This window comes from Schistocerca piceifrons, chromosome 4, assembly GCF_021461385.2.
Source record: "Schistocerca piceifrons isolate TAMUIC-IGC-003096 chromosome 4, iqSchPice1.1, whole genome shotgun sequence".
Classification (NCBI taxonomy): domain Eukaryota; kingdom Metazoa; phylum Arthropoda; class Insecta; order Orthoptera; family Acrididae; genus Schistocerca; species Schistocerca piceifrons.
The window spans coordinates 473563501-473587275 of NC_060141.1; the positions used below are offsets into that span (position 1 = coordinate 473563501).

General features: G+C 44.5%; 1 protein-coding gene across 1 annotated transcript in view; it reads left to right on the forward strand.

The window, feature by feature from the left end:
• LOC124795506 (methyl farnesoate epoxidase-like) overlaps positions 1–23775 on the forward strand; it is a 197858-nt gene that overhangs the window by 33244 nt on the left and 140839 nt on the right. Inside the window, exon 2 of the mRNA XM_047259567.1 lies at positions 13845–14099. Coding sequence (XP_047115523.1) covers positions 13845–14099 — 255 coding nt within the window. The remainder of the gene's footprint in view (positions 1–13844; positions 14100–23775) is intronic.

Here is a 23775-nt window from a genome sequence, read left to right on the forward strand (position 1 = left end):
CTTTTCGGTATATTCACTGCGGCAAACGACACACGCGCGACTAACAATTGTACGGCACTGCGGAGAGACTTTTTGAACACCCCGTATCTCGAACACCGTGACTTCCTTCTTACCAACCTGCAGAGATTTCGAAAACATCAATCATGTGAAGCACAACTCGCACTTTTCTCACACGACATACTGAAAGCTATGGATCAAGGCAGCCAGGTAAATGTAGTATATCCCGATTTCCGAAAAGTATTTGACTCACCTACACCTGTGGTCAAAAGACAAAATATGTAACTGGATTGAAAATTTATTAGTAGCAAGGATGCAGCTTGTTATCTTGGTTAGAGACTCATCGACAGATGTAGAGGTAATTGGGTGGACCTGAGGAAAGTGTCCTGGGATCCTTACTGTTATCTTGATAAGATTTCAAAATGATGGCAAGACATTGTCAACTTGCTCTAAATGTTTATAAACGTAAAAGTGTTCACTTCACAAGATGACAAAACGTAATAACTTATGACTACAGAATCAATAAGCCACAGTTGGAATCGATCAATTCTCACAAACACCTGGGTATAACATTTCACAGTAACATGATGTGGAACAATCCCGTGGGTTCAGTCGTGGGTAAAGCAGGTGGATTTTTGGGTGTAGAATATTAGGGAAGGGGAAGCAGTCTGCAAAGGACATTGCTTACAATCATTCGTGCGACCTAACCTAGAATGTCACTCAGGTGTGTAGGATCCGTACCAAATAAGACGTTAACTATCCCAAAAAGGTCTGCTGACAAAGTTTCAACAACTGGCTTTAAATGATGACGCTGGCAGTATACTACAACTGCGTACATATAACTCCCGTAGGGATCGTGAGGATAAGATTAGATTAATTAAAATACGCACAGAGGCACGTAAACAAATATTTTCCCCGCGCTCCATTGGTGAATGAAATGGAAAAAGCCCTAATAAACGGTGCAGTGGGACGTACCTCAGCCATGCACTTCACAGTGGTTTACTGAGTATAGATGCAGATGCTATAGTTCACGCTTCCGCATCTACACTTCATCTATCAGTCTAAACACATCAGGTGAAAAAATCAAATACCAACAGAGGTAAACAAGTGTGACGTTTCAAGGTCGAAAAACATGCACTCCAGGACTAGCACATTCTCAGCGTCTGTAAGTGGAACACAATACCACATGCAGTCACAGAGCTACGAATTATGCATTCCTGTTTGCATACTGCACACTAACCAGATGAACTACAGAGATGAGCCTAACCTTGGTGCAGCTCTAGGGTGCTTAAAGTTGATTCCACAGACCATCTTGATGGTGGTTGTGGGAGGTTTCCCACACTGATGTAGTCGCATATTGGCCATGGGCTACTCTCTTCCTAACCACCCCAAAAAATTAAGCTTTCGGTACATATTTTGTCCTATTTCAATTTCGCCAGCCGACACTAAAAATAGAACTAATAAAAGTTGTAGAATAAATCAATTGCGATAGCCAGGCAACATGTGGCTTTTAAGCCGTTTCCCACATTTGTGAAACGTTCACACACTTTCACATGGGTTGACACTGGACAGACGGTTGGGGTACACAGATTCCACACCGGGTGTTGAGTAGGTGGTGTTGGGGAGATTGGGAGGGGGGAGGGGGGGGGATGCTGGCGACAGGAAGGGCCCCCCGCCACTCATTACCACTAACATTGCCAAAACCAGAATCAGCATAACGACCCCGTGACGATAACCCTGCGGCGATACGGGATATACGCCAAGAGAAAGAAGAAGAAGAATGCAATAAATCAATTAACGTGAACAGATGTGAAGTTTTATAAGCAAACAAGTGTTATAAGTACTAACGAGGCATTTTTATTGACATCTAACGGGATTATCTCAGTCATTCTGACTTTTTATCCTATTTCAGATTTTTAATTTCAGCTTAAACCTAACATTACTGTAAAATGTTCCTACTCCAGATGTAAGAGATTGCACATTAAATAGCAAAACAGAGTGATGGTTGCTGCTACACCTAGCTCCCGTACTTCGCGGGAATTTGCTCACTTAGAGATTTCGGCTGCAACCTGAATAGTCTTGGCTCGGGTTTGGTAATCCAAGGTCATGCATTTAATAATACAAAGATAACCAAGGGCTAATTTAAATTACTCATAATTCATGAAAAACAATGGCCTGTATTAAACTGTTGCACGAGGATGCGTCCTGGATCACAATACTACCGTATGGGTTACCAGGCGACTTTTTGTGACTGGCTTGGTAGGGAGGACACAGAGAGCTATCTTATATGGAGAGTCATGGACAGATGCAGAAGTAACTGTGGGAGTAACCCAGGGAAAAGTGTTGGATCTCTTGAAGTTCAAGTAGTATATTAATAGCCTTGCGGGTGATTTTAATAGTAATCTCAGTCTTTTCGCGGATGATGCAATTATCTACAATGAAGTACAGACTGAAATAATGAACACAAGTATTCACTCATATCTTAACAGGATTTCAAAGCGGTGCAAAGCTTGGCAACTTCCTTTAAATGTTCAGGAAAGTGAAGCTGTGCACGTTACAAAACGGAAAAAGCGTAGTATCCTATGACTATAATATCCTTGAGTCAGAGTGGTAATCTAAACTCCGACAGATACGTGGGTGTAACACTTTGTAGGGACATGTTATAGAACGATCTCTTAGGCTCGGTCGTGAGTAAAGCATGTAGCAGGCTTCGGTGTATTGGTATGCTACTAGAGAAAAGCAATCAGTCTATAATGAAGACTGCTAGTAAATCACTCGTGCGACCGATCATAGAGTACTCGTATTGCTAAAGTATGTAGGACCTGTAACAAATAGGACTAACAGGATATATTGAACGTACACAGAGAAAGAAGCACGAATGGTCACAGACTTGTTTGACCCGCGGCAGGGTGTCACTGAGATGTTGAAAGAACTGAATTGGCAGTCTCTTGAAGATAGACGTAAACTGTCCGGAAAAAGCCTGCTCACAAAGTACCAAGAGCCAGCTTTGATTGATGACCATAGGAATGTACTACAACTTCGTGAGGACAAGATTGGCTCAATTACATTTCGCACAGAAGCAATTATACAGTGACTCTTCCCGCTCTCCACACGAGAATAAATCGGAAAAAAGCTCTGATACCTGGTACATTGGGACGTACCGCGTCTGCCATGCACTTCACAGTGGTTTGCAGATATCCAGGCAGCCTAGGTTTGGCAGCGATACGTCGATAGTTGTTCAGTGGGTGAGTCTAATATCATGCATCTATTGCATCGTCTGTGTAACGTGAGATATGTGCAAACCAATTTTAGCAATAGTAATTACTCCTCGACGTTATAACACGATACCTTTAAATACAATGGTCGTGGTAACATTCTTTAATGTTTGTCTCGCGTGTGTCATGACCCCCTCAGCAGCAGATTGCAATAATCATTGACAATATGAATTCTTACTAATGGAAAAAATATCCGCTAAATCTGTATGTAAAGACAAAAACAGTCTATGATCGTTTTTAGATTCACCATAACGATCGAAGCCAGTCATTGAATAAAATAAATATCTGCAATCATAACCTGTTTTAGTTTTTACATATTGTCAAACATTGCATCGGTATTATCTTCAAGGTGACCATGTCATCCCTAATCGATAATCTATTCTTACTCTTCGCGAGGACAGTGCCACACCATTTTCATTGCTGTGTGGGGCAATACTTGTTTCTGCGAAAGGTAAAGAGATATATCCTTGACGCAACATGCTCACAACAAACAGAAACGAGCAACCATGGCCGTCACTGTCCCTGTTTTCCACAACACAAATGACAGACCAGAATGTTTACAGTAACTTGTTTTTATGCGGTCACTCCACTGTCTCTAGGTGTGGCTGGCACCGACACAAACGTTCTTAGTAAGCTCCGGGATGCTTTCGTTAAAGTTTCAACTACGGTTGGGTGTACGTATGTTTCCAAGTGCGCTCATTTTGGCGTTTGTTCTTTGTAGGTACATACGAGCATGGATGAGATATCTGATCTTTACCAGTAATGATTCATTGCTATATCAAAACGAAGGGACTGGTTGGTAGGGCACATCGGGTGTACCAACGAATAGTTAATTGGCGATTAGGGAATGTGTGGGAGGTAAAAATTGTTGAAGTAGATGAAGGTGTAATAGTGATGCAGAGATGAAAAGACTGTCGCAGCAACGACATCAACAATACCAATAATAGACGTCATGTGGCATAAATGCCATCGTCAGGCAAGACGTTAAACATGGGCCTGTGTAGTGTTCTCTCTTTACCACTGCCACCAATGTCATTTTAATCATGTGTGTCAAACCATCTTATGCTAGGGGTCATGTGGACATCTCCCTTCGTCTGTTCTGGCTAATGCTTTTTATCTCGGACTGTATATTTCTGGTTCGTTTTTATCGTTCTTCTGCAACCCCACATTCCAGCAGTTTCATTTATTTTTTAAATATTCCCGCTACTGGAGGTCCATAACCACACACATTTCAAAAATCTCTTTCTCATATTATGCCAATATGTGACACCAGCAATTTTTCTTTTGTTGCAGGAGCTTCTTCACTTAACCCAGTCTACTCCTTATGTCGTATTTAGTTCTTTCGCCGTGCACAGTTTTAATTGCAAAAAATCCGGAGTTTTAATATCTCTAGCACTTACTCCAATATCTGTGTCCAACTTCATTTTTATTCACGTTTTCGATACACATTCTTCTTTTTGTTCTTATTTTCTTTATAATGAATCCAGTTGTGAAGCGTAACATACTCTAAACGTTATAAAGTACTTATTCCCAGCCTTCCTTACTTCTTATACTTCAAAGAGTTACTACTCCAGTCATTTGATGAAATGCTGAGAACTCAAAACCAGTTGCGATACCAGTTGTGTAACTTGAAGCAGAAATATATAATAAAGAAACTCAAATTTATATTCAGTTCGCAATGTTCAGGACGAAATTCTGATTTTCAGGTATGATGGATGTTGTATTCGAACAGCTTATGTTCACTGGATGGCCGAGTATCGCCACGTCGCAAACCCACATTTATTAGAGTCTTCTCAGTTTCGTACACCTAATGACATTTATCAATATTTAATTATTAACCTTTCAATAAACTCTAATTCAGTTTCGTACCTTTAAATCTGTTCAGCCAGATTTATCGTCACTGTAAAACAATCGCCGGCCGGAGTAGCCGAGCGGTTTTAGGCGCTTCAGTCTGGAACCTCGCGACCGCTACGGTCGCAGGTTCGAATCCTGCCTCGGGCATGGATGTGTGTGATGTCCTTAGTTTAGTTAGGTTTATGTAGTTCTAAGATCTAGGGGACTGATGACCTCAGATGTTAAGTCCCATAGTGCTCAGAGCCATTTGTAAAACAATCATACTTCCTCTTCAATATCGATAGCTTCCAAAGACTATATTTAGAGTTAATTTACGTAATTATCTCTCGACCAACTAATAATGCAATTAATAGCTAGTATGCCTTAAATAGTTGACTTCACAAAACAAGATGACTGTCTGATTCCATCAGTAAAAATTTCTCGTGTTTTTGAATCACATTCCAAAGGTAATACTATCTACTGTTCATCAGAATATCCCCGAAACACGTTCCTCAACTCCGTTAATATCAGTCATTGCTTGATATTATTTCCGAAATAGAGTAGTTATTTCTGCGTCACTCTATTCGCATCTAATTAGACGTACGTAGTGGTACGTGTAACGCACGGAAAGAGACAACATTCACAATACCACATAATACTTAAAAAGCAAATAGCTCCAGCTTATCTAACGTCACTCAGGCGGGAAAAGACGGCGATGTTTCAGTTATAAAATTTGAAACTTTGTAAATGTTAACGCATTTACGTGGACGTACTCAAAAGTAATGCCTGCGAATTTATTATTTGAAAACTCTTACAGCTTTTCACATAAAGTAAACTTTATCACCATTCGACATCTACGGTCTTTATTTTTACAAATTTGCTTCTCAACATAGTTACCCTAGCGATGACATTTCTCCCAACGACAGACCAGTTTGTTCATACCGTCACTGTTGAATGTTTGGCTTTATTGACGGAGCAACGACGTCACCTCTGTTTACATCACTTCGTCACTATGAAAGCGAATTCCTCGAAGGGGTTTGTATGTTTGAAACAGATGAAAATCGGATGGTGCCATGTCGGGTCTGTATGGAGGACGATGGATGACGGTGAATCCAAGGCGTCGGACTGTTGCAGATGTCGGAGCGTACGTCTGTGGTCTGGCATTGTCATGCGGAACGAGATGGTGCTCCATGTATAGAACGAACTTTTCTGCAGTTAGGAACTCGGTTAGAGCACGCTATCACTCACGCACCGACGTAGTTGCGTTAAACACCGCCATGTTACACGTTACAGTTCGGATCCCTCTAGCACAGTGGTTCCCAACCTGGGGTAATTACCGCCTGAGGGGTAAAATGAAATTTTCTGAGGGGTAAAAACTTAAACGCTTGTATGCTGTTTCTGTCACAAAACTAAAATATTTTCAAAAGATCATTACTATTATCACAGTGTTGTAAGACCCAAATTTTGATTATATAAGTAATCAATAATAACTTTTCCTCAATTAGTGCCGGCCGGTGTGGCCGTGCGGTTCAAGGCGCTTCAGTCTGGAACCGCGCGACCGTTACGGTCGCAGGTTCGAATCCTGAGTCGGGCATGGAAGTGTGTGATGTCCTTAGGTTAGTTAGGTTTAAGTAGTTCTAAGTTCCAGGGGACTGATGACCTCTGAAGTTAAGTCTCATAGTGCTCAGAGCCATTTGAACAATTTTGAACTTTCGAAGTACCATATGCTGACCTGTTGTGGTAGACAAGAGGTTGGCTGACAAAAGGAAGGAAAATTACTGTTTGTTTCCTCTCGACGACTAGATTACATGTGGCCAACAAACTTGGCTACATCAAAGATGGGGAACGAGTACGATTGTATCTTTTCGAAAGGAACGTCTCAACACTTGACCTCTCAGGTTTCGTCGGCGTCAATTGATTTTATTTTATTTTATTTCGTGTTTCATAGGTCCAACTGTGTTGGGTTCACAAGGACATGGAACGAGTCCGTTTTTTACAAATCCAATATTATAATCTTATAGCATATACAGATATCTGAGTACATAATTATATAAAAATTTATACAGTAATTTCTTTGAGTAGCACTACAGAAAAAAGAAGATAAATATTTTTTTTAGAATCATTAAAGAACTTTAGAAAAACAGATACAGAGCAAAAACTGACACAGAGCTCAAGTTAAACAACATTCTTAGTAGCCTTATGTCATCTTCTACTATATAACATTAAAATCTTACTATTTATTTAATTAAAAATTCATCTAGACTGTAAAAAGCTTTTTCTAGCAGAAATATTTTAATTCTTCCTTAAAATTACCCTTGTTACGAATTTCTGTCTTTATTTCGGGGCGAAGACCATTGGAGAGTTTTGTTCCGGTATAGTGGGCACCCTTTTGCACCAAGCTCAGATTTCTCTGCTCACTGTGTATGACATTCTCTCTCCGTGTGTTATGCTCATGATAATTACTGTTTGGTTGAAACATTTCTGTATTACTATAGACAAAACCCACGAGAGAAAAAATATATTAGCATGTAGTTGTGTATATTTTAAGTTTTCGTGAGCTATTTCTATATGAATCTCTTGGGCGCAGTCTACATATAACTCTTGAAGCTCACTTCTGACCAGTGAACGCTTTCCTTGCTAATGGCTGGTTGCCTCCAAAAGATAATTCCGTATTCAATGACTGAGTGAAAATAGCCATAGTATGCCAGTTTTGCAGTTTTAGGTTCAACACATGAAGTGACAACCCGTAAAGCATACGCAGCAGAGCTAAGCCTCTTACAGAGATCTATTATATGCGAAGACCAGTAAGTTTCCTTGTCAATATGCACTCCAAGAAATTTTATTGTCTCCATTCCTTCTATTGACTGATCACCACGTCACACTTAATTCCCTCTCTTTTTCTGTTTTTGTACAGAACTGAATAAAACTGGTCTTGTATTGTATTGTATTGTATGTTAACTGGGGGCCTAGAAACGACAGAGAGGCTCCGTTCCTACTACAGCTGCAGTGGTTCACAACCCCACGACAACTACTGCAGTCCATTTCACCCCTCCACCGCCCCACACAGAACCAATCTTTCACTGTTATTGTGCGGTTTGGTCCCCGGTGGATCCCCCCCCCCCCCCAGGGAGGGAACGTCTCACACCTGACGAGTGTAACCCCTATGTTTGCGTGGTAGAGTAATGGTGGTGTACGCATAAGTGGAGAACTTGTTTGCGCAGCAATCGCCGACATAGTGTAGCTGAGGTGGAATAAGGGGAACCAGCCCGCATTCGCCAAGGAAGATGAAAAACCACCTAAAAGCCATCCACAAACTGTCCGGCTCACCAGACCTCAACACAAGTCCACCGAGCATATTCGTGCTGGGGACCAGGCGCTCCTTCCCAATCCAGAAGGCCATGCATGGCTAACCAGGTGGGCAAACTGGTCTTAATAGAATTTAATGAGGGACTATTCACCTTGAACCAGTTAACAACATTAGAAAGTATGTGATTAATTGATTCCTCAAGATTACTATCTGTTCTGCTGCTCATAAAAATTGTGGTATCATCAGCAAATAAAGTCAAGTTACACAGCAGGCTTGCACATGATGGTAGATCATTTATAAAAATCAAGAATAGTGGTGGCCCAAAAATTGAGCCCTGAGGCACTTCACATGTAATGGAAATCCATTCAGAATGTGCAGAAACACTCATATCCCACTTGAGCTATTAAAGACAACTTTTTGTTTTCTATCTTGGAGGTATGACTGCAGCCAATTACCTGTAACACCACTTATTCCTAATAATTTTGCTTTTTGCAAGAGAATCTGCTGATCAACTCAGTCAAACGCTTTAGAAAAATCACAGAAGACAGCAATTGCTAGCAATTTGTCATTAAGGTTTTCTAAGACTTCATTTGCAGGTGCATAGATTGTGTCTTCCGATGAATAGCCCTTTTGAAAGCCAAATTGGCTTTTGCTGAGAACTCCATTCTGCACGAGATGATCAGTAATTCTTACATGTATTAGCTTTTCTAGAATTTTGGAGAAAGCTGTCAGCAACGAGACAGATCGATAGTTAGTTAATTCGGTTTCATCACTCTTTTCATATAGGGGCTTCATGATGGTGTACTTAAGTCTACTGGGAACAACAACTTTTTGAAGAGAAGCATTGAAAATATGATGGAGAATGTCCCTTATCCAGACACAAGAATATTTCAATAAATTCTTAGAAATATTATTTACTTTTTATAGACATGATGATTTTTTGAATTACGTGTACGGCGACAGGATTGAGGTGCATTTCTGGAATTGTTTGAATATATTGCCTGACAAAGAGTTATGGCTCCATCAACATCGAGTTTGCAACCAATCTGTTGAGTTACTGATAGGTAGTGTTTATTAAAAATCTCAGCCGCACTTTTTTGGGTTATCTATTAGGGATCCTTCATATCTGGTTTTGTTTACATCTTCTCTGCTCGTTGTAATCCTTCCTGTTTCTTTTTTAACAATGCTCCAAATTGTTTTATTTTACTATTAGAATTATCTGTTTTCTCCTCTAACAAAAGTCTTTTGATTTCTATATTAGTTTCTTTAAATTTTACAGTATAATCTATAATGTCCCATTTTTTTACGTCTTTGAATAATCTTATTGCAGCATAAGTTTCCCTTTTGGTTTTATGTGATTGTTTTATACCTTTTGCAATCCAAGGCTTACTTACAGAATTTGAAGCACTGTTTCTGATCCATTTCTTTGGAAATATTTCTTCAAAAAGAGCACAGAATTCATTTGTAAAACAGTTAAATTTAGTATCAGTATTATCAATGCTACATACCGAAGACCAATTCATTTGCTACAACCTAAGGTTGAAAGTTTCTTTTGCCTCTGTTCATTACTCATATGAACTTCCATTGAGGAAATTTCTTTAAACATATTAACATCATAAAGAGCGAGAATTTGTCCATGATGATCTGAAAGCCCACTTATAACCTAATCAACAGTACAATTCTGATGTCTACTTACATTAAAAAAATGTTATCTATCATAATTTGGGACTCTGATGTAATTCTTGTTGGAAAGTTTATTACCGATATCAGGTTATATAAGCTCATCACAATCTCAAAGTCAATTTTATTCTTATTTTCTGTCCAAATTTTTATAATTAAAGCACCTAAAACTACAATATCCTTTACTTTTGCATGTAACCCTGACAGCAGAAGTTCCATTATATGTAGAAAAGTTTTTATGTTGCCTAAAGGTGCCCTGTAGACAGCCAGCACTATTATTGTGTAGAAATTAGTTATTTGAGTTGCACATGTCTCAAATTGTTGTTCCATACAATATTTCTTAATTTCTTTCTTCATTTGTCTGGCCATAGTGCCCGTAGTACTTTCGTTCTGTCATTGCAATATTTCTTAATATCTATAGCTTTGTATGCTACAGTATGATTAACGTAAACTGCTACTCCGCCTTTGTCTTTACTTTCCCTACAGTAGTGTGTTACTAAACTATAACTTACTATAGATGGCAAGGCAGTGTGCTTCTGTGCGATATTTTCATTTCATGCGCAGTATTCCGATGACCAATCCATTCTTCCTATTCAGGTTGGAGTCCAGGCAGCAAGGCAACATAGCAGCACAACTCGCAACACTTGAAGAAAATGGCTGTATCTGTCATCAAAATATTGTGCATAGAACGAATATAACAGTCCTACTCAAAGCCTGGATGCGTACCATTAATTAAAACATTCATGTATGTACATTTATAGGAACACAAAACTTGGAAGCTTGGGCATTTGTCTGAACTCTATTCTCGTAAATGCGAGTCCACTCGACCATTTCGCCAGCTGAGCGTGGGTACCTCCTGGCTGTTTTCGGCTCTGAGCTATTGCTCTGCAGCATGTCGGGCGGTCTTTTTGCACCGTCTTAGCTGCGTCCACATCGGCATCAGTGGCAGATGAAATCCTGCAGGCTCCACAGCTATTATTCCCGGATTGGTGACAAATTCACTAACGATATACTTTCACCAGAGAGCTTGTGAACAAAGAACAAATTTTGCCGTTTCATAAATACCACCCAGGGTGAAAGGCGTCAGTTCCTTGCCATATACGACCACGGCCGCGGTGAGATAAATATGTACAAGGAACGAAGGAAGGAAGAAAGTTTGGGTTTAGCGTACCGTCGACATCGATGTCATTAGAGACGGCGTAAGAGCTCACATTGTGTCAAGGCTGGGGAAGGAAATCGGCGTGCCCTTTAGAAGGAACTATCCTGGCATTTGCCTGGAGTGAATTAGGGAAATTACGGAAGATCTAAATCTGGATAGCCGGACGCGGGTTTGAACCGTCGTCCTCCCAAATGCGAGTTCAGTGTGCTAAACAGTTCGCCACCTCGTTTGGTAAAATATGTACAGATAGTCAGTTAGTACTATTACCTGTCAACTTCACCAATGCACTTTACGTAACACTGTTGCACCACGGAAAGATATCCTAGGTGAATGTAAAATCTTTTGAAGCGTCTCCCTGGCCACCGACAAGCCGAGCTAAGGCAGACTCTCAAGCAGCGTCAGCATTGCAATGTCATATAGATAGGGGATACTGCAAATAGCATGACATACAACCGAAGCTATTGGTATACATCGCTCGAGGTAGGTATATGAATCACCAGTTCGGCACTATGACCTCATTGTGAAGGCAGCATAATATTCTGCCAACTTGGAACCTTCTACCAGCTGCCCACTGGAGGCCAAACTGATAGAGTTTGATGCACTGTTGAACTGTCACTGTTCAGAGGAAGTGCGCTAGCTGCTGCAACCGATTTGTATCTGTAAGCCGACACAAGTGTCCATCGCCTTCCTCTGGTGGAGAGGCCATGACGTAACTCTGCACAATCACCACCGTTCCATGCAGAGCTCTTGGGAGATTACTAAGGCGCTATCTTCGATGTCCTTGAATGCATCGTAGTAAACGGAGTCATCATGCTGTTAAGCGTCACTGCCGAACGGGCAATGCCTGCCACCAACTGGGCTGGCTACCTTGCTTCACGGCGCTTATGCTGTGCTTGCAGCACTGGACATGTTGACACCCTCTAGTCTACTGACATGGACGCATCAACGCATCCCAATCCCACATGACACTTCTACTGTTGTCACTACTGCCGCAGAGAACATGAATCAAATGCAAAACTAAATACAGTAAATATGTAAATCGTTAATACTGTTTCATTAGCACCCCAGCGCGCCCAACACCCTCTTACCACTGAACTCCACACTTCGCCATAATGTGACCGTGGGACTCACATCCCACCAACCTCTACAATACTTTATGATTAATGCTCTGCAGGTCTCGTAAAAAAAATGCGACTCGATAATTTGAGACAACATTTAGAAAAACTGGGCCAAGCATTTCACATCTATAAATACGTATGCACTAGCAAAGGCAATTTGTCCTACTGAAGTTTGTGTTGGCTTGTAACCACAAATTCGCAACTAGTTTGCGAACGATGGACCCTGCTTCCTGGAATGCTTTTGCTTTATTATTTGATCCTTTCAACTGTCAGTTTCCACTGTTAATTATACACTGAAGCGCCAAAGAAACTGGTATAGGCATGCGTATTCAAATACAGAGGTATGTAAACAGGCAGAATACGGCGCTGCAGTCGGCGATGCCTATATAAGACAACAAGTGTCCGGAGCAGTTGTTAGACCGGTTACATGTGCTATAATGGCAGGTTATCATGATTTAAGTGATTTCTAACATGGTCGCCCGCCTTTGTTGAGCGGTTCTAGGCGCTTCAGTCCGGAACCAAGCCGCTGCAACGGTCACAAGTTCGAATCCTGCCTCGGGCATGGATGTGTATGATGTCCTTAGGTAAGTTAGGTTTAAGTAGTTCGAAGTCTAGAGGACTGATGACCTCAGATGTTAAGTCCCATAGTCCTTAGAGCCATTTGAAAGCAATGTTGTTAAAGCTCGCGTAAGTAGTGAGTGGGGAAAAAGGTGATATAGAGCTGCATTTGGAGTATAGCTCTTTACGGCTGTGAAATATGAAGTGAAATATATAGAAGCATTTTAAGTATGGTGCTGCAGACGGCTGTTAAAAAGAACAGATAAACGTTGGCGGCCGGAGCTCATGTGCTAATGTGCTACAGCATACCGTAAACATCGCACTTAAATTATGCCATATGCGAGCCGGAAATCGCATTAAAAGTATGTCATTTCTCTTCGAATGCACACTGGTGTGCAAATAAGACGGATGAAAATATGTTTTATAGCGCTCTCTCCACGATAACTATAAACCAGTGCCTCCCCGCGCACGAGTATCTCCTGCTCCTCGCCTGACAAATTTCGTCGCCGCCGCGCAGTTATCATCTGTCGCGTTTCGCAGCAGCGACAACAGAAACTATCACCACCTGAAGACGTCGAACAGTTGTATCGATGGAACATTGTGCGATTTGCACAATACTGTCAAGTGGCAAACCCAAGTGTATCTGCCTTAATGGTTTCATATACAGAGAGTACTTACCATAGCATCATAAATTTGTGGGCCAGTGATAGAGTTGAACAGTTGTAGCAGCCTCATTCATGAATACGTAGTTGAATTCAGTATTCAATATTGTGCCTGTAATGTGCATGAACTCGCCCTGCTTCCAAGAAAATAACGGTATAACGTAGAAGACAGGGTGGTTAGAAAATATCGCTAAAGCACTAAAATTCGTTCTATAATGAACATCTCTAATGGCGACATACTGTTTGCCTCCCCAGGTCCGACATGGCTTCCCTTGGTGGGCAACTACCAGGACATCCGCCGGCTGAGCAAGAAGCTGGGATCGCAGCACGAGGCGTTCACGTTCCTAGCCCAGAAGTACGGATCGCCCGTGATTGGTTTACATCTGGGCGGCGACCTGACCGTCATCGTCTCCACCAGGAGCCTCATACGCGAGGTGCTCACGCGACCCGAATTTGAAGGACGGCCTCGGAACTTCTTCGCTTACCTCCGCAGCCTGGGGCTGAGGAAAGGTGAGTGGCACTGCTGTTAATGTAATGTAACACGCCTGCAGGAAGTTACATGTGAATCGATGAATTTAATGTTCTACTTCACTACAACTACGAACACACACACCGAGGTTAAAACTAGCGCCACCCAAATAGGAAATTGGGAGACGCAAATAAAACGCCTGGAAGTTCACCCAAAAAGTAATGAGGGATATAAAAGTTAAACACAAAAAAAGTTACTCCGTGGGTAAGTGCCTGACGGCAAATCCAAAGATCTTGGGTTCTTCGCCTACACATATTCCGCAAACCACCGTAAGGTCTTTAAGCGAAATGTACGTTTGCCGCATTAGAACCATTCTGCAGCCAGTCGCAAATGCCGGTTGCCTAAGCTTTCTCAACAGTGTTTCACGAAAAGAATGGCGTCTTCCCTACGAGGATTCCCTTTTGAGTTCACGGAACACTTCAGTAATACTCGCATGCTGATCGAAATTGCCAGTAACAAATCTAACAGCACGCGCCTGCATTGCTTCGATGTCTTCCTGTAATCCGACCTGGTGGGCTCCCAAACTTTCGGACGGTACTCAAGAATGTGTCGCACTAGTGTTCGATAAGCGGTCTTATTTTCGAGATGCGCTACACTTTCCTAGAACTCTCCCAATAAACCTTTGTAGCGTTACACCTAGATACGTGATCGACGTGGCTGTGCCAAACAGCACAGTACTAATAACGTATTCGAATATTACAGGATTATTTTTCCAACTCATCTGCATTTACTTACATTTTTCTACATTCCAATCACCACGCCAAATAGAAATTCTGTCGAAGTCTTCCTGTAACCTTCTACAGTAACTCAACGATGATACTTTTCCATACATCACAGCGTCATCAGCAAACAGCCGTAAACCGCTACACGTTGTCCGTCAGGTAATTTTTTCTGTGTATAGAAAATAATAGTGGTCCCTGGGACAGTCCTGATTGCACCCTTGCTATGATGGACACTTGCCATCGAGGGCTACGTACTGGGTTCATTTACTCACTAAGTCTTCGGGCCACTCATTTGTGAGAACCTGTTCCGTGTTCTCGACCTTCGTTAACATTCTACAGTAGGTCGCTGTGTCAAACGCTTTCCAGAAATCTACTAATATGGAAGCTGCCTATTCCCATTCATCAACAGCTCGTGGAATACCTTGTATGAGCAATGCTTTCTAAATCCGTGTTGATTTTCGGCCAGAAGCTTTTCTGTGTCAAGGAAATTTACTACATTCGAACGCAGACTATGCTCAAGAATTCTACAAGCAAACCGACATTAAGGATATTGGTCTATAATTTTGCTTGTCCATTTTCCTGTCCTCCTTTAATACAGGAGTCATCTGCGCATTTTTCACTTGTTTGGGACTTTACGCTGGTTAAGAGATTCACGATACATGCAAGCTAAGCTAAGGAGCCACTGACAGAGTGCTCTCTGTAAAATCGAACTGGGATTTTCAAATGTTGTGCTGTCTATCCGGCCGCGGTAGCCGTTCGGTTCTAGGCGCTTCAGTCCGGAACCCCGCGACTGCTACGGTCGCAGGTTCGAATCCTGCCTCTGGCATGCATGCGTGTGATGTCCTTAGGTTAGTTAGGTTTAAGTTCTAGGGGACTGATGATCTCAGATGTTAGTCCCATAGTGCTAAGAGCCATTTGAGCCATTTTTGAGTGCTGTCTACAGCTTGTTGTTCCATCCATTTACAGAACGTTAGTCCAGAACCATAGTACGCCTCACTAGGTCACTGACGTCGTTGGAAGTGATGCGTGCACATTGCATTGAAAAACATCCTCCAAACAATATTTTGGCTCATTCAAGGAATTTGAGTGGGAAGTCTCCTTCTCGAGATACCTGAAGAGTGTTCGACTGTTTCCACCAGCACATATTTGAGCACACGTGTAGTTCGTGCAGACCTACAAGCTTGTGTTGAACATGGAATGCTCCCAGTTTCTCGGAGGCTTTGATGCACCCTTGTAAACATTCGACTCGGGTGGTACAATCCGGCAGCATATGCTTCTTGGTACGGCGTGGAGCCATCCGTGCATTGCAGTTAGCCTTGCCATAAATGACACACTGTACATATCCGCAGACCCCTCGTTTCTGTAATGCTCCATGTTGCCATCAATACTCATAGGACACAACTGATGCTCCGCAGATATGACATGAGTGGCACTCTCACTGTATTCTGTACTGTCGTAGCCATTCTATTTACAACTCGTCTCGGAAATGTAAACAGAGACCACACCACGGACTGTCATGTGGTGTTTACACAGCTCACGTCGGTAGAGGGTGGTAATCACTAAGTCGCAATTATCTCGCAAGCAGTTCGTTTGCGAACCTGTGTTTACTGAGAGTTTTTGCTTCTGGTATAGTGTACTTTCAACTGTATGCTTTTACGCTATTAATTTGATACGCACTAGATATGACAATACGACAACATGGTCACATCTCTAGAAGTTTTAATGAAGAGAATGTTGTTGCTTAGGTTAGGTTAGTGTTTAACGTCCCATCGACAACGAGGTCATTAGAGACGGAGCGCAAGCTCGGGTTAGGGAAGGATTGGGAAGGAAATCGGCCGTGCCCTTTCAAAGGAACCATCCCGGCATTTGCCTGAAACGATTTAGGGAAATCACGGAAAACCTAAATCAGGATGGCTGGAGACGGGATTGAACCGTCGTCCACCCGAATGCGAGTCCAGTGTGCTACCACTGCGCCACCTCGCTCGGTGAGAATGTTGTTGCTTTTAGTTTTCTGTGTGGACATTAAACACGTGTTTACACGTGATGATACCTCAGAGTGAATCAAATATGCACTTCCAGCTTTCTATTTTGCTTTCACGCAGTCATACCAACAATTAGCTATTCACTCCAAGGTGGCGCGATTTATAAGACCGCGGATTCTCCATCGGGAGGAATGGAGCTCAAAAGCTCGTCCGGCTATCCTGATTTACGTTTTCTATATGGTTTCCCTAAATCTTGTAAGGCTAAAGCGGAAAAGCGGTCTGCGTGGCGCCACCCGAGGGAGGTGTGTTGCCTTCCGTAACTGGGTTAAAACTGCCAGGAGACCCTCTGATTCCCGGGAATCTTCAGATTGTTCTGAAGTGCCCTTGAGGCTCAGAGGAATCTGAGTAGGACGGGGACCTTAATGTCCTATCCCGTGGCCATGGAGTGGCGCCGGCGCTCAGTAACCCCCTTAGATGGGGTGACGCTAGCACGGGAAGGGCCGTCCATGCATGACGTTAAAAGGCTAGCCCTTAACTGGATGCAATCCTCACTGAACCGCAATGGCCCACCGTGAATTATCAAAAGCGGTGGGTGAGACACGGTCGGCCATGATCCCCTAGTACGTGTGGAGGCCCTCTGGGGAACGTAACTCGGGTTTGAGTGCCGCACCGTCTCGATGATGTCAAACTCCACAATATAAGACCCGGGTCGTAACACCACAGTCATCATATCATCACAATTTCATAATATCTCCGGGCTGTGGAACGGTGAGGGTTGTCGTGTGTCAAGGAAGGACGTCAAACTCCCGTCAAGGTAGGGCGTTAAACGCCCCCAACCCAAGGCGAAAGCGAAGGGTGCGTGGCACAGGGGGAGCTGTGTCTGAGGGACTGACCATCTGTCCCCCTCTGAATTCGCTGGGCACAGACCAGCAGGTGCTCTGCGTGCCGGCGACCTTGTTTGTAGGCGTGAGACCTCGGCGCGAGTCGGCAAGTGTGCTTCGCCGCGCCCGTGGGTAACCAGGGCGTGTTCTGCCAAACCCAGGAGGTGGTGACATCGCCTGGGCCAGGTTAGCTGGGTCCAGACCGTCGAACGACTGGGTGACCGGCCCGCCACCTGAGTAGGAGCGGGTCCTAGGCCTTTAGGTGGAAGCTCGGGCTGGTAGGTGGCGAAGGACGAGGAGTGCATCCGCTTCTCCAGAGTGCGAGGTGCACTTGCCGGTGAACACTGGGAGAAATCGTCGATGACGGGGCCACTGAAGGGGACCAGTATACTGGCAATGGTGTGCTGAACCCGGTAGCTCAGGGGTGCCCTTGATCTAGGAACGAGGTTGGTGGGTGAGCTGCATCTTAGTGTCCCCTCCCCCCCCCCCCTCCCCCCACAATGCCAGAGGATCCGGTTCGGGGTTAGAGACGGGCTCCCAACCCTCTTTTTTTATCGCTTGTCAATCATGGCCGAACCAGAGACAAGCGATTCATGTGCGTCCGCGAGAGCTTCAATGCCTTCTGCTCCCGACATGGAGCAGATCGACGAAAGTGTAAGCGAGGGACACAACAGAATTACACAACTGTTGGAGTCCAACGTGAAAAACGGGAAAATCAGTCAGACAGCGATATTAGCTCTAAAAAATGAGCTCACCTCTTGGGCGATTGCTCACGTGAGGATTGAGGGGCGAGTTGTGGAATTACAACGAGAAAATTTCCAGCTGCGAAGACAACCAGTTAAGACAAAGGCAGGTGTAGTAGCTCAGGCTGCACCAAAGACACAAACAACGAAAGAAACCATTGCGAAGGTGTCACACAAAAACCGGACACGGCGGTCTTTTTAAGACCCCTGCCCAGCCAAGACACAAAAGTGCAGGAAATCTTCACGACTATGGTTAATCCAATCAAGGAGAAAATCAAAGTTAATAAGGTAAAATCAACCAGAAATGTAGTCATTGTAGACGTAGCTACAGAAGAGGACAGAAATAAAATCTTGAATAATCAAAACCTGTGTAAGGCAGTCAGATGCGAACCTCCCAAGGAACCCACTTGTAATCATGTACGATGTGCCGGTTACAAGGGACAACAATGAACTGTGCGAAACGATTAAGAGCCAAAAACTTGACGATATGACAGATGAACAATTCAAAAACGATTTCAAACTAAGATTCAGGACAGGCCCAAGAGACAGAAACGTAGTACACCATGTAGCAGAAGTATCAGGATCCATGTGGAAGAAACTTACATCTATGGGTAGGATATATGTAGGATTCCATGTCATTAACGTGCGGGACTACTTGGTGCTGCCTCGCTGCTACAATTGTGGAGACCTTGATCATATCCACAAATGCTGTGACCGGAAGCCGGCTTGCTACAGGTGTGGGGCAGAAGACCATATAAAGAAGAGCTGCACAAGATCTGGAATTTATATTCCATGTGTCAAGAGAGGGAAAAAGACATAACGCCTCAGGAAGGAATTGCCCAACCTATAGGATGTTGGAGCAGAGATTGATTTCGAGGACCGATTATGGCTGAAGCCACATTAGTGCATAGGATGCCAAAAAGAAAGTCCCCGGGGAAGAGGCGCAGGGATGCGGCTAGGGCTGTCAAATTTAAGCAATTCCTGACCTTTGTTGCAGAAAGTAAAACAGGAAGAGAAGGAATGGTGGACGTGTGCGTCCAGACGGATCCATGTGAACAGGTGGCCGCCCTTCCCCCTCCACCCCGGAACTTGAGATTGCCAGAATATCGGGCATTAAAAGCAAGGTGTCCTACTATAACGGGCCAACTAACATTGCAAAAACTAGCTCCACATCTGAAGAACCGCTGCAGGTAAACGCAGTAAGCAGCACAAATGCCACTGGTCAAACGCTTAGAGGTAGATCGTGTTAGGATCTACCAAAACTTAGAACATGCTCTGCAATTATCCCATCTAGAGGAGCCGAATGTCCTGACCACAGCATTACGGCACATAGTGTGGGTAGGGCATCAGTATGGACATAAAGTCACCTTCTCGGCCATGGAGGCTGTCGATAGAATACAGTTAAAGACCATGAATCTCCCCACTGACTTTGGCGCACTGCTTGACCTTGTTAAAAAGGTGTTTCAAAGAAGGAATGAGAAATTTGACCTCGATGAGATCTACAAACAGCTAACAGTAGGATAGCATATGACTGGAGAAAGACCTTTCCAGACCCATACGTCCACACGTACTTTACATGACTGCCATGATACAGCTAGGACAACTCAACGCACACAACAGCAGACTAGTCATGCAGGAGCTCTGAAGGGTGGTGGAGGAGATGAGCCTTGACGTACTCTGTCTACAGGAGCCATACTCTCTTGTGGGAAACATAGCTTTTGCTGCTGTGAACTGGCAAACAGTATGCTTCGGAAATGACCCTAAAGCCACCATCATAGTAATAAATAAAGCTCTAAGAGTCACAGTGCTTGCGCATCTCTCAGACGAACGCTATTATTGTCGAACTTCAGACACCCGTTGGAGTTATACATCTAGTAAATATGTACTTCCAATATGGTGATGAAATTGTAATACACCTCGACCAACTAGTACAGATAACCACGGCACTGAGAGGTCGAAGGTTAGTGGTGTGGCAGATGTCAACGCGAAGTCCCCCCTGTGGCACTGTGGCACTCGGGATGGAAGAGGGGAGAAGATGGAGGAAACAATAATGTCTTTGCAGTACTTGGTTGCCAACAGAGCAGGAAATCCCCACACCTACACTGGCGGAAGAGGAGAAGGAACAAATATTGACTGAACATTAGTATCACCAAATATTGCTGGTCACCTACAAAACTGGACGGTAAGAAACCAAGTCACGACAAGTGATCACAATCTAATCACCTTCGAGCTTACTGATAGAGAGTGCCACTGGGACATAGGATGGGAATTTCAGCTAAATTACAATAAAACAGATTTGGAGCGCCTCGCAAGAGAGTTTGTCATCCCGACATGGCCAGACGGTGATGAAGACGTCGACAAGCACGCTGAAGACCTAGTTAGTGCCATCACTGAAGCGGTGAAGGATGCAGTGCCAACCAGGAGGAGGGCCGTAGCGGCCTCCCCGTCACCGTGGTCCGCCGAACTAGGGCAGATGCGTCAGTCGGTCAGGAGGGCGAGGAGGTACTACCAGCGAAGTGTCGTCTGGGAAGAGAAACAGCGATGGCTACAAATTTACAGGAATGCCAAGGAAGAATTCCAAAGGGAACTCAAAAGGGTTAGACTCCAAAGCTAGGAAAAATATGTTCAGAGCAAACTGGCTATAGATCCCTGGGGTATACCATATAAAATAGTTAGAGAAAAGATTAGGTCGCCCATGGTACTGTCAACTGTCCGGGATGGGAATCAGATGACAAGGTCATGGCAGAAAACTGCTGAGGTCCTTCTCCGGTCTCTGCTTCCTGATGACAAGGAAACTGAATAACAAGGCCTAAATAGGCAGGCTCTTACAGAAGAATACCAAAATAATATTGCAGTGTACCCACTCTCAGAGAACGAGGTGGCGACGCACATCAAGTCATTTAAAAGAGGTAAAGCCCCAGGACCAGATGGCATCATAGCAGAGGTGGTGCAATACCTCGCTCCTCAACTAGTAACACCTCTAGCAAGAATCTACAACGATGCCCTGAGCCTCGGGATGTTTCCCACCATCTGGAAACAGGCTAATGTTGTAATCATTAAAAAGGGCCAGGATAAAGATACAAAAAGAGGTTAAGTAGTACAGACCGATATGTCTGTTGGACTTGCTGAGAAAATTGCTGGAGAGGTTGCTGGCTGACAGACTGATGGCACACCGAGTGCTCTGTGGGATGAGCAGCAAGCAATTCGGCTTCTGGCCTGGGCGTTCTGCATGTGACGCAATCGCCATGGCGGCCGAGGTCTGCAGGTTGTCCACACATAAGTACATAGTTGGCATCATGGTAGACATCGTGGCGCCTTCGACAACCTGTGGTGGCCTTCACTCTTCTCCAACCTGCGAGAGAAGGAGTGTCCAGAGCAGCTATATGGATGTCCCAGGAGCTATTGTATGGATAAGGAGGTCTGGCTATCATCCCCCAGCGGGAGAGTGGGCAAAAAGATAACGAAGGGGTGTCCACAGGGCTCTGTTCTGGGGCCAGTCTTTTGAGATGTCAATATGGAGCCCCTCCTTGACACCTTGGAGAACAGTGTAAGTGTGCTAGAGGTGATAGCCTACCCTCGTGTTGGTGGGAGGCCGTAGCCGAGAGGAATTACAACCCAAAATAGAAAGAACCATGACAATACTATCACAATGGTGCCAGAGAACTAAACAAAAAGTCGCACCAAATAAATCAACCTATTTACTATTAAAAGACAAACTGGCCAGAAACACTACAGTCAGGATAGATGGCACACTGGTGGTGGTGGTTGTTGGGATGTTTAAGGGGGACTAAACAGTTAAGGTCATCAGTCCCCCATTCCAAAAACAAGCGAGACAAAGTCGCAGAGCAGATAAAACCCCAAGGGGAAGGAGACTGCCCCCCCCCCCCCCAGGTGCTAAAGAACACAAATTAGGCAACGAACACTACAGAAAAGAAGAGTACAGACGAACACCAGACAGAAAGAAATAGAAGAAAAGAAGATGGCTGGAGACTGGTTGACTGACCACGACAACAAAAAAGGGAAAGAGTCAACCATCCGATGAGACACCAAAACAGCAACAAATATGGAGAGACGCGAGGACAAAAGACACAGAAACGGAAAAGTGCAGGACCTAGGGGGAAAAAGGACTAGCACGGATAAAATGTAAAACATTGTCAGCCATGGAGGCATCGTCGCATAAAATCAAAGGCAAGGTGCCCGGGAAATTAAAAGACTGCTGAAGGGTGCGCAGTCGGGGACACTCCAATAAAATGTGGGCGATCGTCAGCCGGGACCCACACCGACACAGGGGGGGATCCTCCTGACGCAAAAGATGGCCATGCGTCAGGTATGTATGGCCGATGCGGAGCCGACACAGGATAACAGAGTCCCTGCGAGGAGACCGCAGGGAGGAGCGCCACACATCGGTCGTCTCCTTGACAGCCCGCAGTTTATTAGGCATTGTCAAGCCTCACCACTCAGCAGACCACATCCCAAGCACCTTACGGCGCAACACCAGCTGCTGATCGGGAGCCGTGAGGCCGCTCTCCAAAGCTGGGGCGTCGAGCGCCCCTTTGGCCAGCCTGTCAACACGTTCGTTCCCCGGGATGCCAACATGACCTGGCGTCCAGACCAAGACCACCGAACGTCCAGAACGGGCAATGGCGGAAACAGACTCCTGAATAGAGGACACCAGAGGAGAAGAGGGATAGCAGCGGTCGATGGCCTGAGGGCTGCTCAGGGAGTCACTGCAGATGACGATGGACCTACCTGAGCAGAAACGCATATGCTCAAGAGCGCGCAAGATGGCCACCAGCTCTGCAGTAAAAATACTGCAGCCAGCCGGCAAGGAGCGTTGCTCAACATGGGCAGCGTGAGCAAAAGCGTAGGCATTGCGACCATCAACCAGGGAACCATCAGTGTAGACAGGCTCACAACCCGGAAATGATTCGAGGAGCGCAAGAAAACGGCGACGGAGGGCCACAGGCGGAACCGAGTCCTTAGGTCCCTGTGCCAAATCCAGATGGATGGACGGCTGGGACAAACACCAGGGAGGCGTAGGTGTACGTACCCGGAAGGGAGGCAGAAGAGGGAATGACCCCAGTTCTGACAGCAGGGACTGGACACGGACAGCTACGGAAAGCCCAGACCTAGGTCGCCGTTCGGGCAGATGGAGGACCATGGCAGGAAAAAGCAGGCGACGATTGGGATGGTCTGGCGAGCAATGCACGTGGACAGCATAGTCGGCGAGCAGTCGATGGCGGCGAATCCGCAGCGGGGGAACCCCGGCCTCCACCAGTAGACTATCTACGGGGCTGGTACGAAAAGCGCCAGTTGCAAGCCGAACCCC